Source organism: Sceloporus occidentalis, unplaced genomic scaffold (assembly GCF_023333645.1).
Source record: "Sceloporus occidentalis isolate IW3139 unplaced genomic scaffold, rSceOcc1.0.p SCAF_107, whole genome shotgun sequence".
NCBI classification, from domain to species: domain Eukaryota; kingdom Metazoa; phylum Chordata; class Lepidosauria; order Squamata; family Phrynosomatidae; genus Sceloporus; species Sceloporus occidentalis.
In genome coordinates this window covers 929,376-946,988 of record NW_028317087.1, presented here as the reverse complement: position 1 = coordinate 946,988, position 17,613 = coordinate 929,376, and the positions used below count along the sequence as shown (strand labels likewise).

The 17,613-nt window shown below is 38.6% G+C and overlaps 1 protein-coding gene across 1 annotated transcript in view; it reads right to left on the bottom strand.

Annotated features, from left to right (window-relative positions):
* LOC149283238 (sec1 family domain-containing protein 2-like) overlaps positions 1-17,613 on the bottom strand; it is a 196,633-nt gene that overhangs the window by 23,127 nt on the left and 155,893 nt on the right. The window contains exon 6 of the mRNA XM_089497812.1: positions 11,383-11,528. Within this exon, the coding sequence (XP_089353938.1) occupies positions 11,383-11,528 (146 nt within the window). The remainder of the gene's footprint in view (positions 1-11,382; positions 11,529-17,613) is intronic.

Below are 17,613 nucleotides of genomic sequence, written 5' to 3'. Positions count from 1 at the left end.
AGTCTTTTTAGTTTATGAAACTGTTGGTGTTAAACACTGTTTTATGATGGGTTCACTCATCATTTATACTTAGGATGTCAATCAACTAACTTACACCAAAAGCGTATTCAAGAATTGATTTATTCCTAGGTGATGATGAGATAGCAAGAAGGGTAAAAAAGATTTTAATACAGGATATCACCTGGTGAGATCATAACGCATTAATAATGGTTATCTTACCTGAAAATCCTAAAATAAGATCAAATTGGCGCCTAAATGAAAATATATTATCTAAAAAGGAGAATAGAGATTATATAATAGACATTACAAAAAAATATTTTTTGGAAAATGAGAATAAAGAAGTCCCTTCGCCAATAGTTTGGAGTGCCTATAAATGCGTAATCAGAGGCCACCTTATCAAATTGGGTACTATAATGAAAAAATCCAGGGGGGCCCCTTTGGCTGAGTTATATCTAAATTTTTATAGAATTTCACAGGAAAACAAATTTTCCCCTTCAGAATTTAAGACAAGAGTATTAAATGAAATACAAAATAAAATAAATGAAGCACTAATTGAGGAAAAAATAAAAACTTGCATTACCTAAAAATTAACTGGTATTATAAGGGCAACCGAGCCGATTTACTGCTATCCAATAAACTTAAGGCTAAGAGACAATTAAGAAGAATCCATAAAATAAGATCAAACGGAGAACTGTGCCTTACTCCAGAGAAAATCGGAGTAGCCTTTAATGACTACTATAAACTTCTATATAACTTAAAGATTAAAAAGCAAGAACATGCATATGAATATTTCTCAAAAAGAGCCACTCCGAAATTATCAGAAGACCAACTGATGTCCATAAACCAATCTATAGAAATAGAAGAAGTTAAAAAGGTTATTAATGAAATGCAAAATAACAAGGCGCCAGGGCCAAATGGTTATAGTAATAAATTCTATAAAATGGATCTATTAGCGGATAAACTCACCAAGACTTTCAATGAAGTAATTAAAACTCGTTCTTTCCCCCCTGAAATGCTAAGGGCTAATATAGTTCCGATACTAAAGCCTAATAAAGACCCAGAGACCCTTTCCAACTATCGCCCAATCTCGCTTTTAAATGGGGATGTTAAAATCTATGCGGCAATACTAGCGAAGAGGCTAAAAGCTGTAATACATAATCTAATTCTTCAAGACCAGACTGGCCTCATTCCGGGTAGGACGTCGAAGAACAACATTAGGAAAGTTATTGATATTCTGGACGTCTCTTCGCGCTCGAGGGTCCCAACTCTGACTCTGTCATTGGATGCTGAGAAGGCCTTTGACAGGGTCAGTTGGGACTTCCTGGAACATACTCTTGAAGCCTATGGTTTAAAAGGAAATATTTTTGAGGCTATTATGGCCCTTTATACGTGTCCGTCTGCAAGAACAGTTGGCCCGGGGATAGAATCTCAATGGTTCCCAATTACTAATGGCACGAGGCAGGGGTGTCCATTATCACCTCTTTTATATATATTAACAATTGAACCCCTTGCCTCCGATATTCGAGGTAACCAGGACATATATGGCTTTAGAATTAATACGCTAGTAAGTAAGATTAGCTTATATGCAGACGATATCCTTCTTTTTCTAGAACAACCTAGAACATCTTTACCTGAATTAATGCGAGTGATTGAAATTTACTCTAAATATTCCAACTATAAAGTGAATATTAATAAAACTGTTCTTATGGCAAATAATTTAAGCCAAGAAGAATTAAGATTTATAAAATCCAATTTTGATTTCATCTGGGCCAAAGATTATATAGAGTACCTAGGGATTAAGATTTCTAAGGACCCTGTAAGGATAGTAGAGACTAATTTTCTACCGTTATTAAGATCTACAAATAAAACTTTAAAAGACTGGAAAAGGAAAGAAATTTCTTGGACCGGTAGAATAAATACTATTAAATCATATATTCTTCCCAAATGGACATATTTATTTCAGATGTTACCTCTACAAGTCCCCAAATCTTGGCTACGTATGATCCAGACAGCTTTTAATAAGTTCATTTGGCTAAATAAAAAACCTAGAATAAGTCTAAAACTCCTTTCTAAGAAAACCAGAGAAGGAGGACTTGGAATACCAAATATTGTGGAATATCATGATGCATGTATGCTAGCCCATGTAATGGCCTCCCAGATAAAGGAAACTAGAGACGAGATATGGTATCAAATTGAAGGAAAAATGATTGGCTGTAGAGATATTGCATCTTTACCATGGATTATAAGATCTGGAAGCAGGGAAAAAATATGGAGAGAAAGATCTCTAGTCCTAGAAAGTATACTAGACGTATGGGATCGGACCAAAAAAAAACTAGGTTTACATAATACGCTAGGGAATTTTCTCCCCTTAGATGTAATCTCAGGCAATATAGATAATCTAAATCTAAACCCATGGAAACAAGCAGGCATTTATATTGTTCAAGATCTATATCTAGACAATGAACTTAAATCCTTTCCCCAGATTCAGGAGGCGTTTTCTATACCCTCCAAAGAGATATTCTCATATTTAAGAATTAAGGGCTTTATTTCAAAATGTAATCTACTGTATAATGGAGAAGATCTGAAACAACTTAAAAGAATCTATAGTATGAGGAATACTAAGGGTATGATTTCTAGATGCTTAACCCTCATTAGATCCCATCAAAAATATACGCAGATTTCGGCAATTAAGTTATGGGAAAGGGATTTAAGGAGGACAATACCCTGGGAATCTTGGTTAGATTCGATACGGTGGGTTAATAAAGCTATACGTTGTTTGAATACTAGGGAAAATTTTTATAAAGGTGGGTTATAGATGGTACCATGTTCCTTCTAAATTAGCAAAAATGTATGGAAAAACAGAAGCAATATGTTGGAGATGTGGATCTGAAAATGGGGATTATATACATACCTGGTGGTTATGCCCTCAAATAAAAGATCTTTGGAGAAAACGAGAGATTGATTGGATTTAAGCTGCCCTTTACTCCAGATTTTGCTCTTTTACATCTGGACTGTCCATCAGGTCCAAAGGTAGACATATATTTAATAATTCATATACTTCTGTCTACTAAGATACTGATAGCCAAATATTGGAAAAGTAATAAGGTCCCTCAGTGGTCAGAGATAAGATTACGATCATTATACCATTGTAAAATGGAACTGGGCATAACAAAATCAGTTGGATATAGTATAAGTAAGGTTAAAAGTGGGAGAAATGCATACAGCTCCTGGAAATTGTGTAGTAGGAGACATATTGCTTCCCTATAATATCGTTGCATCCCGAATTAGAGGCTTATTTGTCACTGTCTGCCGACTGTACGTACTATTGTTTATTGTAAAAATTGTCTTTTTTCTATGTATGGAAAATTAATAAAATTTTGATATGAAAAAAAAAAACTTACACCAAAAGCTATGATGGTGATAGTTGCTCTTTAATTATTAGGAAAACCAAGGAACACATTGGGCATTAAATATGTTTGTTTGGGTTATTATATTAAACATCTAGAGACAAGCAATAAAAAATATCTTAGCTGAGTTGCAGCTTATCATGTGACATATGTTTGCTACTTCATATAACAAATGAAAATATAGCCTTATTCCTATATCATTGACTCTGCTACATTAGCTTTTCTGGAAATACTAAGGATTTTGTGGCATCTTCTTCAGTCTAATTCTGATGCTGGTGCTTTATTTCAGGGGAGAAATTTTAGAACAAGAGGTCAGAAGTTTAGATTTAACATAAGTATATTTTAAGGTGGGTGGTGGGTAAATGGAACAGCTCCCCATCAGAAGTTATAGAGGCTAATAGATAAAGGAATTCAAACATGCATGGAATAGGCATAAAACTATCCTTAATCTAAAACAAGACCAAGGTCTGATTAAGGTTGGAGTCTCTACATCAGAAAAAAAATGGGCCGACTAGATGGGCCATATGGGTCTTATCTGCCATCTAATTCTGTTTCTAAGAGGTGTTTAGGGACCAGTAGGAAGTAGTTAGGACAGGAAGAAGTTTGACCAGTGCTAAACCATATCAAGCTTACTCGGAGAACAAACATTGTAAACAGATTATATACTTGGAGTCCTGCTAAATTAGTCTTTTAGGGCTCATCTTTCAACAATAATTTTCCATGGTAAATTTGCCTATTCATCCCGTGTGCCGGATATTGGCGTAAGCACGCTAAGGGTTCCTAGATATGGTGATTCCCCATAGACTATAACTACAAACATCTCAGTAGAAAGAACCAGCTATTCTATTGTTTATTTAGCAGCATATGACAAACTGTGGACTTTCTTAATCACTGTATTCCATAAAGGCTACACTGTTATGAAGGAGAAGTTAAGAGAAAAGTTTGAGAAATGTTTTTTTAATGTTAAGTCATAGCAACCCAGCCACTTGCTCCGGAAGCCAAATACACTGGTGGTTTCCACGTTACATTATACCGTATTTGCTCGATTATAAGACAAGGTTTTTTTCAGAGCAGGTTTTTTTCGAGGTCGTCTTCTAATCAGACCTCAAAAAAATGTCCGCTGGGGCCAGGCTGCTTACCGGTGCTTTGGTCGGGAGCAGCAGGAGAACAGGAAGCTAGAAGAGTGTCACATAACACTGCCTCCCCCCTCCTTCCTCTGGGGGGGGGCAGAGAAGTTGCTCGCACAGCCGGGCCCCTGCAAAAGTCCTCGAGTGAGAGATCTGCAGTTCAGGTAAGGGGGTGGGGGAGGGTTTTTGAGCAAGTATGTGTGATTAATGAAATGAATGAGTGGTTAAATGTTTGTGAATGAGTGTGTGATAGCATGGATGTGTAAGGGTGGTGGTGGTAGTAGCATGGCATAGGGAGGCTGTACTCACACTCCTATCATCCCCAGGTTCCAGCATGTACTGGCTGCCTTGGCTTGATAGGAGTGCGATTGCTGTTAGCAGTTATATATATATATATATATATATATATATATATATATATATATACCTCCAGAAATGCATTTTAACCCCCCATATGCCACTCTGCCCCATGATATGCCTTTTAAAAGGCACATCATGGGGCAGAGTGGCAAATAGGGGGTATAAGGCATTTCTGGGGGCAGAGTGGCAACCCTGGGGGCAGATGTGCATAACTGGGGGGGGCAGGTTGGCAAATAAAAGGAAATAAAAAAATATATATTTTTCTCAATCATAGCTTTTATTAAATATCAAAAAATTGTTTACATGAATTAATATTTACTAGTAAAACTTTTTTCCCTGTAGGGTAGTCTTATATTCAGGCTTTTTGTTTTTAGATTTTGGGGGGTCGTCTTATAATCGAGCAAATACGGTACCATTTTCCAGGAATATGATATAATATTTATATGAACCAAAAAGCAAAAACGTTGGAAAAATTTTTTTTCTCCCTCTTGTATTAAGAAAAATACATTACTTCAACTATTACAAAACCACAGCACATCTAAAGCTCATCTGTTATTCTATCTATAGTATCTCAAGTGTTAACCTTTTCAAAACACAATTAAAATTCTAATGTTTCCAGGAGTATAATTGCTTTAAATAATTCACATGTATGTTCCACAACAGACCGCACTCCTATCAATAAACCCACATATTACCCTCTCAAAAGACATTCTGCCCTTCTGCTATATGTTGAAATAAATGTGCTGAACAATACGCTAGCTACATCAGTATTTCATCTGACAAGTGAAGGTGCGTGTGTAAACACGTGGCAGCTCACATGCTCTGTTTTAGGGGGCAGTCTTTATGTGGAATGCTTTCCTCGTGTGCTGAACATGCTGGCTGTTAGCTGCGCATGTGAATATGATCACCAAGTAATAACAGTCTGTGATGACGCCACTTAATATACCTGAAGTGGTTTATTTTTCTGATGTTTTCTTTGATACCATTCATAGCATGCATTAACAGATACCAACAATATACTCTACTGAAATGATACTTCAATGAAACAATTACATCTGTTTACTATGAATACTTTTAACCCCTTCATGACAAAGCCCCTACATGTATGGGCTCACAGTACATTGTTTTTAATGGGTTTAAGGACAACCCATTGTCCTTAAAGGGTTAAGGATAAGTGTACAATGTAACGCAATAAATAATTATATCTGAGTTTCTGCGGGCCAGGGGAACATTTTCCCAAAGGGGGCATGGGTCAGAAGCCTATGAATCCTACATCATACATACAAGAAAACCCTTTGAAATAACTTTTTTTTTTAAATGTTTTATAAATGTCTTTAAATATGATATGGATTTCATCTAAGTTACAATAATGAACAATCTCTTTTAACTAATAAAAACAACATACTGAATACTTCAACCAAAGGTTGGAAGGCTCATGTCACAGTGGCACTTTTTTGTACCCAATGTTCAAGAATTTGTTTGCATTCTAAATCGATGGAACTCATACACTAAGAAAACGGGCATCAGACGGTAAAACAGTAATGCAAATATATTGTATGTGTATCTGGTAAATAATACATTGAAATACAATAATAAAAAAGGTTGATGCACCATGTGTAATGATGTGCGATGAATTTGCTAACATTTTGTAGCATAACTTGTTAATATGGAAAGCATTATTTTGAAGTGCTGGTGTTTCTGGATTACAAAGATTTGCAAGGAGTTAGAGCACAGCTGAGACATAAGGGTGATAGGGGGTTAGTTTATTTTTATATGTCAGTGCTTCTTAAGGATGGCTGAAAGTGACTAATAGACGGCTTTTTGAAGAAGAACAGCAGGGTTTAATGGAACGGAGCTGGGAATTCCAAAAAACAGAAAATTAACTCAGCCAGAGAAGCCATGGACCTACAAGTGGAAAGAGGATGATACGCCTGAAAATACACATTACATGACTCTACCTTTGCATACTCCCTGCATGGACATACACATGCAATAGCATGGTGGATGGGTCACACCCTCCGGATTTTGGCTGAAATCAGCAAAGCCCTAAATAGTGGAAAAGTTATATGTAAATTTGTGGGATTCAAACAAAGAGGGAACCTTTAAACAATCAAGGGACTGAAATAGAATCCCATGCTATTCTGCATTCATTTATTTGTGGTCATCAATATCAGGAGTTATATTGCATCATTTAGACTGATATAGTATGAGCACTTACACTAATTATGTAATTACTTCATAGACTTGTCAGAGACAGATTCCTAGGGTTTAAAGACTGCCTTTATTCCTATCATTTTACTGCTAGACTCCGAGCATCTGGAGCGATAACCTGGAATATTTAGTTAATACCCAGAAGAAGATAGACTTTGAGGGTACTGCTCCAGAAGCTTGGTATCCAAAGAGGAGATTTGTGATTCATGGAGTACAGGTACTTTCAACCTGGTTATGACTCAGGGGATTCTAGTTTCTTACTGGCTGCAATGAAGTCAAATCCAGCCTGACAGCTGACCGGAACTTTTTAGTTTTGTACTATAGATGGCCTGCCATTTTATCTCTTACAGGTGTAAGTTAACACAAAATAACAGACCTTGGTAACTTAATATCTGTTCTGCGGGGCAAAGTGGTCTTATTACCATAACAACCAATGTTCCAAGGAGCAGGACCATTCCATTAGTTGCTATGGTGACAAAAAAACCCTTCTTGAATGTTGCATCAGAATTCCTAGTGCTGTTGAATGCTTGAAACTTTCCCATGCAAAAACTTGCCTCATTCATAATTTTAGCCGGAAAGGCTTAATTGTCATATGACACAATAGCGAGCACTGATCGGTTCCTGTCGCAGAAATGGAAAAGACTTCGGTGTTTATTTTGTGTGATTAAGTATTAAAGGGAAAGAATACAATAGCTAATATTTCTTTTCTCAGCAAAGCAATTAAGGTTTTGTGCCATTAACCCCTTAATGACAAAGCCCGTACATGTACGGGCTCAAAATGCATTGTTTTCAATGGGTTTTGGGACCGCCCATTGTCCTTAAGGGGTTAAATAGGTAGTATTGTGTATGTATATATATATATATATATACACACCCATTTGAGCAATGTATACAAAGACAGACAGACACATCTAAAATCAGTAAATGTATATTAGTTGCCAGCAGCATTAGAGCAAAACATGACATTATTTGACTTTAACCCGTTTCATGACCAGGGCTGTTTTAATTATATGTTTGTTTCACCATAATTTCCCTGTTTTATGGTTTCATTCCATTACATATGTTTTCTCATATTATTTTTCAATTATTTTATCGTGTTCATATATATTTTATATACCGTATTTGCTCGATTATAAGACAAGGTTTTTTTCAGAGCAAATACTCTGAAAAATACCCCTCGTCTTATAATCGAGGTCGTCTTCTAATCAGACCTCAAAAAAAATGTCCGCTGGGACCGGGCTGCTTACCGGTCTTTAGTCGCAAGCAGCGTCTCTGCTGCTAGCAGCAGGAGAACAGGAAGCTAGCAGAGTGTCACATAATTCTGCCTCCCCCCTCCTTCCTCTGGGGGCGGGGCCAGAGAAGTTGCTCGCACAGCCGGGCCCCTGCAGAAGTCTTAGAGTGAGAGATCTGCAGTTCAGGTAAGGGGGTGGGGGAGGGTTTTTGAGCAAGTGTGTGTGATTAATGCAATGAACGAGTATTTAAATGTTTGTGAATGAGTGTGTGTGTGTGTGTGTGTGTGTTAGCATGGAGGTGTAAGGGTGGTGGTGGTGGTAGCATGTCATAGGGAGGCGGTACTCACACTCCTATCAAGCCAAGGCAGCCAGTACATGCTGGAACCTGGGGATGATAGGAGTGTGATTGCTGTTAGCAGTTATATATATATATCTCCAGAAATGCCTTTTACCCCCCTATATGCCACTCTGCCCCATGATATGCTTTTTAACCCCCTATATGCCACTCTGGCATATAGGGGGTTAAAAGGCATATCATGGGGCAGAGTGGCATATAGGAGGGTATAAGACATTTCTGGAGGCAGAGTGGCATATAGAGGGTTAAAAGGCACATCATGGGGCAGAGTGGCAAATAGGGGTATAAGGCATTTCTGGGGACAGAGTGGCAACCCTGGGGCAGATGTGCATAACTGGGGGGGCAGGTTGGCAAATAAAAGGAAATACAAAATATATTTTTTTTTCTCAATCATAGCTTTTATTAAATATGAAAAAATTGTTTACATGAATATTTACTAGCAAACATTTTTTTCCTATAGGGTAGTCTTATATTCAGGCTTTGTTTTTTCCTAAATTAATATTTAGATTTTGGGGGTTTGTCTTATAATCAGGGTTGTCTTATAATCGAGCAAATACGGTATAATGTTAAAGTAATATATAAAGTTATTATTATTATTATTATTTTAAACATGTGTTCTCTCTTCCTTTTTAAATGTTATTTATTTAAAGGAGACATCTCTACTTTTCGTCTTGGTCCTTTTTGTGGTATCAGCACAACTGTTGCAAGACTACATCTCCCATACACCTCAGCTAACCCCTTAGCTGAAAAAGCAATATGTGAGATATGTAGTCCCGCAGAAGCTGGGGGGCCACAGGTTGTACAGACATAACACTATCCTGAATATAATGCAAGACCCATGTCCTAGTAAGGTTTGAGTATTTACAATAGGTAGTTGTATGCCACAAAGTCTATCACATCTATCCAATTATCCATGCAAATGTACAGTATAAAACATAAATGTGTGCGTACTGTTACGCAGCAATTCGATCTTTGAAGTGGATTGTGGAACCTCCTTCTCCACATGTGTTCTGCATCCACAGAAAGCTCGTTGAGTGTTTGTTGCGGCATTCCAAGGTCTGTCAGGTCTAGTCACGCAATATTTAAAAGCCTCAAACTGCTGGTTAGGTGGAAACGTAGCGTTGCATGCACCATCTGTTCAGTATCCCAAAGCCTGCCAGGGAACAGCTTAAGGAAAACAATCTTAACCCAGGAAGCAAATTAATTCATCATTCCTTTGCAATTACAGATCTGCAGTAAAAAGAGCCATTTTCCATCTTAGTCTAAATATTGAAACGTAATTTTTAACTCAGATAATGGGTTAATAATAGCATGAAGAAAGACTAGCTTCATCTCCATACAGTTCTTATTGTACTCTAACGGCACTGAACAGCAGTGCCCCAAACACCAGCATACAGCGGCATATTTTTATGCATGGGTAACTCCTACCAATAGTCTTTTCTTAAGTATTCTGCTAGACAAGCGAGCAGGGAGAGGCATATTTATTTGCATACGGGACTTATTCTAGAAATATCGGCACGTGAGCTTTTCAACAGACTGCAGGTGTTTCAGACAGTTTTTAACCTAATGAAGGTTTCCACAAAGGATCATTACAACTCGAAGGCCTGCCTTTCAACAACTCATCAATTCACAGAAATGTATGCTATTCGTATCTGGACAATAAATAAAAATGATTAAAATAAAAAACCTCACAGAACAAGAGTTTTTTTTAATGTTTCCCTGTTCATATAGCATATAGTTTGAGTGTTTAGTATTTCCGTTCATGAACATGATTGAATTTCAACCTGTACTTTCCCATCCTATTCACCTGGAAGTGTGTGGTTGTAAATGCTAGCTAATCACACGTTACGCAGGCTTTACTATTATATTATAATTATTATATAGTCTCCAACCTGTCTGTACTTATATGTTAATAAATAGCACTTTAGTGCTAAGGATATGTTGTGTTCCTTACTGCTATTATAAGTTACACTACATACAGTATTCCTAGCATGCCAGTAGTGTCTCTTTGGAGATAAAGAGATCACATGTGAAAACAGAGGCAATGTTTACCACTTACTACATTGCTAAAACCAGTGTATTTTTGAATGTACCATAAACATGTATGTACTTGCCTGAAGGACTGAAAATAACATTGGGCAAATGGGTACATCGGTAGAGAAAAACAGGCATACAAATTCAGGATAGACATGCCGGATTCCTGGTGAATTGAGACACCACATGAATTGATCTGACATTAATATGTTTACATATTAGTGCCAGGTTCTGCTGTGCATTCTTATGTGACCCACTCATCTTACGTCTGAAAATTATGATTAAATAAAAGATACACATTAGTTTCTTGTTTTAAGAGCATCCACCCACCTCATCCTACTACTCCTACCTGTCTACTGAGAACAAACCATTCAAATCATTATCTCTTCCACACCTCATTCTTGGTCAAGACACCGTGCCTTGTGGTTTGATAGGAATTGATAAAACATTAAGATTATGAACGGCAGTTATCTTTGTGATGGAGGCCATTACAAAGAAACCTATATTACCTTAAGTGGTATATAAGAATATTTGTAAAGGCACCAATGTGGACTCAAAGTGGAAGCATGTAGACAAATTACAGGAACTTGATGTATGCAGCAGTTTAATAGTAATCTGCATCGTGAAGACCACTTAAAGGCTGATAGCTTGCTTACCTGTTGAACGTTACTCCCCGGCACATGCACAGAATGAAACATTTTCAGAGGGGAGCGAGCCTTGCTGATATCTCGCAAAGTTGAGAAGATTTTATTCACTGCAGCAGTGGACTTTTCAAAGGTCAGATCAAGAGAGGACTCACACCCTGAAAAAAGACATAGGGAATTTTAGTATGAAGTCAAGGAATGTGTTATATCCCTTTAAGACATGGGGTGCTGAGACATGATGTCATCTCCGCGCTCATCAAGTGAGGACTGTGGTCAGGCCTAAGGAATAGCCCGCGGCTAATACATCGCACAGGTACGACTACATGGGCTGTATTTTGATATTCACCCATATTACATGGGTGCATACTGACATCAGACTCCATCCACAAAACTGCCCACATCCCTCCCTTTGGCTTAACTAAGATCTGCAAATGTGGCCCAAACAATACTACAAACAAAACTGAAGCCAAGAAACTGGTTAGGAAAGCTGACAAGTAAATGAGGCTTTTATATTTAACAGGTGAGAGGTGACCACTTATGTGCTCCGATTATGAGAAATGTACTACCTTGTACTACTACTACTACGTATTTCTTAGTTAAGGTGATCAGAAGGATACTTTAACTGGGAAAAAAGAGAAACCTACGCTTAACTTGTTCACATGACCCAACTTCACGTGTCCAGCCCATTCATGGTTTAGGACTTCTCACATACTGTATGTGTCCAGATGGGCAGATCAAAAGAAAGTACAGGATGTGCTCAGTCTGGACACCAGGTTGTTAAAGAATTCACATTAAACCCAGAATGTGTCTGCTAATACAGGAAGATCTGTCTGTGTACCGGCTACCCAATGGACGGTGGTTGAATAAACCAAGTGAGAGAGAAAAAAATATTTTTGTAGACTTTTTTCCCCCTGTAAGTGTGAGAATAGGCCCAAAGCCCAGACCTGAATCAAGCACAAATCCACAGCTGAATTTAAACGTCTGAAGAAATCAAAGGCTTCAACTTAAAAGCCACAGGCTGATGAAAAGCAGCCCCACCCCGTTCTAAAATGTCTATTTCCAGACTATCTGGCACAGCAAGCAGAAAAACAGAATACTGCTACTATAAGCCAGTTAGAACTATTAGAGAATTCAAATGAAACACAGAACACGATTCCCAAGACTGGAGGAGGGTTGCGTGAGACTGAGTAAGTCTGGCTGAACCAGTGCCAAGATACACACAATCACACGTTGGCCTAGTAGCGTGACCAGTACAGGTATAGTGTGATTTGATCACACTGCACTCAATGCATGTAGGGCCAGGTGTGTGTCAAACAATAAAACTACTCCTCAGGAATACTTTCCATGCCACATTATGACACGCTGTTTTAATTTACTATGTCAATAAAGCTAATGTTTTTCTTAAATCTTACTATTATACTATAAGGTGATCATGCTAGAGAATATTAGCATTCATTATTATTTAAAGGCAGAACAAGGCAGGTTAACAATAATGCTATAAGCAAGGCTAGTACCATATAGGCATAGGCGGCTGTGTTTGGTACTCAGTGGGGGACCTAACACGAGGCAAGTGCATGCAGGAGAGGCCAGCTTCTATTGAGAGTCTGCACAACAGGACTGTAATGTCCATAAGGGTGGCAGCTTCCCCAGACACAGCAAGGAGAGGGATGCACTGGAACCTCCAGGTGGCGATGACCCCGCAGCCCCTCCAGAAGTGGAAGTGAGGCAACCGTGGGAAGGTTGCTTTACGATTCAATGCAGATGGCAAATGGTGCACAAAATAATCAATAATGTTGATTACTGATGAGGCTGTTTGGGTAAGGTGAGTGATACGCCCCCCACCCCAACACAGGCATCCCAGTTTGGACACCTCAAACATTAGCGGTATGCTATATATTTGACCAATGTGCAAAACTCGACTTCTACAACTTGTTCAACTCTTTCATTCAATTTATACAACTCGTGCTGACAAATTAGCATGCCGGTTCATGACTTCAGCACTGCCCACCATACTGAGTAATTTACCATAAGCATTACATTTATATAGCATCAGCAGATTCCGTAGCGCTGTTACAATCAGTGGGATAATTTTTGCGAGTTTACAATCTAGTTGGTGAGGTGAGAACTGCTGGGATAAGGAAGAGATGACAGGGTCCGGATGATGCAAATAAATTGGGATAATCAGGATTGGGAATATCAGAAACAAGCAGAGACACTTCTAATATTAACCCTTTCAGAGCCGGCCTTAGGTGTTCTGGCGCCCTGTGCGGACTACTCCTCTGGCGCCCCCCATCCCAAAAAAAGAAAGGAAAAGAAATCTTGTCACAAAATTCTCACTACCTCCTCTTTCCCTTTATCACTACCTACCACCTCTGCCCCTTCTCACTGCCTTTCCCACCTCTGACCCTTCTCACTATCTACCACCTCTGCCCCTCCTCTCTGCCTACTTCTCACTGCCCCCCCTACTTCTCATTATCCTTACTTACCTTGTTGAGTCCTGAGGTGGGAGCGGGAGGCGTCCGTCTTCCTGCTCTGCCGCGGTGCACGCTTCACAGCTGAGCGCCAGAATATGACATCATATTTCGGTGCTCAGCATGAAACGCCGGCACCACAATGGAGTCACAGAGGGTGAGGGGGGCCGAGCGGATGCTAAAAAACTTCACGAGCGGCCGCTCGGCGCCCCTGCCCAGGACTGGAGGATGTTAAATAAAGTTAAAAAAAACCCCCTATGTTTTAATTTCAGTCCTGGGCAGGTGCCCCTGTTGCCATGCGCCCTGTGCGGCCGCACAGGTCGCACACCCCTAAGGCCGGCCCTGAACCCTTTAAAGGTCCATCACAAAATGGACCTAATAGCAACAATCTTCCTTATTCTTGTGTCGCAAATATTCGTTCTTTCATCCAAAAATAACTCAAACTACATAATGTATGTAAACATAGAACAAACGCAGTAGAAGGCACATGCACTAGTGTGTTCACTCTGTGACTAACATGGGTAATACAGCAAGCCTGTGGAATAGCATTAAGAAAATGACAAGTATCTAAATTCCCAAACTGCGGACAATGTGATTTGGTTAAATGGTGGCTAATGACTGTAATTGAGAATATTTATGTACGCATTTTCTTCACCCAGACAGATTAATTGAATTGTTGCGCATGCCTGACATACCGTTCTGCATCACTTCATACCAATGTTAAGAGGTCTTTTGTTCCTCTCAGTCCGTCCTTTAATATAAATAGCATAGTAATCCCATCCAAAAATGAATGTTAGACTATCTGGCAACAACATAGGGAGGCTGAGGAGTATAGAAGTGCTGGAAATTCCTGTTCATAGGGTAAAACAATTAAACAAAATGCATTGCTAATGATACCACATAACTAAATTTACAATATATGTTCTGACAATGCAGTTTCTTGTATTGGGTATTATTTGGTGTATTATGTAGTTTTAATGCTATTACAGGAAAATTGGTTCACTTTTTGGATGATGTCCACCTCTGCTTCTTAAAATCAAATCTGTGCCTATAGCTCTATATGGTTTACAGAGATAATAATGTATGTTTACAATGTATTTACAGTGGCACATTGTAAAAAATAATCTGCACCAACAGCACATGTAAGGACTTGACTGATTAGTGAGATTTTGGAAATAATGCCTTTTTTGCCTTGTATGACACAGTTTATAGCCAATGGCACCTGTCATGTACCTTTACAGATATGCTTTACTGGGCAGCCCCTGGCCACACAATGAAAAGTGTAAAATAGCAGCAAGCGGCACAACTCATTTATGGGGGCTGGCCCTGGGGTCACAGACACAATAAACTCCCCCTAGAAAAATTGTTACTGACCCTTATAGGCTACTGCTTCCAAATCATCATATAGCCAGCACTCCTTGAAAGTTTTTTCAACCTGGAAAAATTACCATTTCTACAAGTGGTTTTACAGTCCAAGGTCTACAGTGTGATGGACTATGCTGTATACCTAATTTAACACCCCTGTAGCCTTAATACTGAACACCGAGACACAGAATTTGACTCAAACCTTCAGTTTTCTGCTTTTGCTTCAAACTGCATAGAGGGATTTTTCATGTAACATGTAGAAAAACATGGATTGCCTGTGATGTTAGAAGTAATATACAGTATATCCTTATGTGTAATCCATGAGAGCAGAAGTTTTAAGTTCATGTTCCCAACATTACGTTCTCTATCTTATTTTCAAGGTGCTGATTGTTTCACGCAGCCTTTGTAAGTGAGTGGAGGAGGTGGAAGAGAACTTCAGGACAGAAAATGTATTAGACATACCACATGTGTCAATTTAGACCACAAGATCTCTGCTCAGATCTCAAAGACAATAGATATTTTCAATACATCCATTTAGTTATGTTAACAGCTGTGACCAAGATAATTCCCTTTTGAGGGCCCTAGGCTAATGTTCTTTACTATTAAACATAAAATTACCTTGCAATTAGTTATAGTGCATATAAACTGAAATACACCACACAGGTCTTTGGATGTTTTTCTATAGAATCGTGATTTCAAAAGGAAATGTGTTTAGGAAAAGTAGACAAAAGCAATCCAAATTCCACGTGTAAAAGTGCAAAAAATATAATAATAAATACTCTCCAAGATAGCAGCTTCCAATAAACACTCTTCCTCAAGATGTTCAAAAACACAATACGACAACCATGGAGCGCATATACATGGGGAGAAACAAAAACAACAATAGTGTAATATGTACACAAAAAGAAAATAAAAAAGGGGGGTGTAAGATCCACTCACAAACTTGTTGGACAAAATAGGCTGATCAGGGTTCAGTAGGATATTTGCAGAATTTTAATATCTTCTAAAATCTATAAAAACAAAAAGACCACAAATGGTGCAGTATCTTCACAGTTCAGGGAAGAGGTGCATCTGGATACACTTACAGTTGGGAAGGGCACAACTATATACAAATAGTGTGCAAAAACGCAATGTAAACCAAAGTCCCAAGTCCACTGTTGAAGATCACTCTCTCAAAGGAATATTCTCTACGCGTTTTGCCAGTAGTTCGCTGGCTTCTTCAGGAGAAAAAAACAAGTAGATTTGTGTGTGCAGTCAGTGAGATTCTCACTGACTGACGTATTGTGTTTAGGAAAAGTAGTTAGGAGGCATTCAACTCGTCTAGGTCCAAGTTGTACATTTTACATACAACATTTAAGTTTAAGAAAAAGGAGCACCGGGAAACTTACTTTAAGATATTATAAATTATTGTAAAATCAGTGAATGACTTCACGAAGCTAGCTGTGGTCTAAAAAAATCTATTGGAACAACAGAAGACTTCTATAACAAAGACACATATGCTGGTTTTTATGGCATCAATTAAAACATTGGACTTATCCAAGTACCACAATTGCATTTATTTACTAAAGGTAGAGCTGGTAGGAGGGTTAAACAGCAAGAGGGAGTTGTTGGGACAAAAGCCTATTTTGCCCCCCATGTTCATCCATTCGTGAGTTTTATTTTACTTTTTAATTTTAAAGCATGACTGTGAAGTGGCCAAAAATTGATAATGACACAAGTATTGGTCTTCACACAGTTTGCTGCTTCAGTGTTCTTTGATATTTTTGTCAGATGGTATACTGAAGTATAATACTGAAGAGACAATTACATTAAGTTTATGCAAAGAGTCAATATTTGCAGTGTTGACCCTTCTTTTTTCAAGACCTCTGCAATCTGCCCTGGCATGCTGTCAGTTAACTTCTGGGCCACATCCTCGTTAATGGCAGCCCATTCTTGCATAATCAATCTTTGGAGTTTGTCAGAATCTGTGGGATTTTGTTTATCCACCACAAGTCCTCGATGGGATTAAGGTCTGGGGAGTTTCCTGGCCATGGACTCCAAATTCCGATGTTCCCTGAGCAATTTAGTTATCACATAAATAGTCTCAGGATGCTTTACTGTTGGCATGACACATGGCTGATGGTAGCGCTCACCTTGTCTTCTCCAGATAAGCTTTCTTCTGGATTCCCCAAACAATGGGAACGGGGATTTATTATTATTATCCTTTATTTATATAGCGCCAACAGTTTACGCAGCGCTTAATACAATACATAAATTCAAGGGATATGACAAGACAAGAATTGACAGACTAAGACAAACCGATACATTTGGTGGAGAGAGCCCTGCTCGCAAGCTTACAATCTAGAGGGAAATGGGGTGACACACAAGGCATAGAGAAAGGGTGAGAGGTATTGTGGGGGTTGTATCG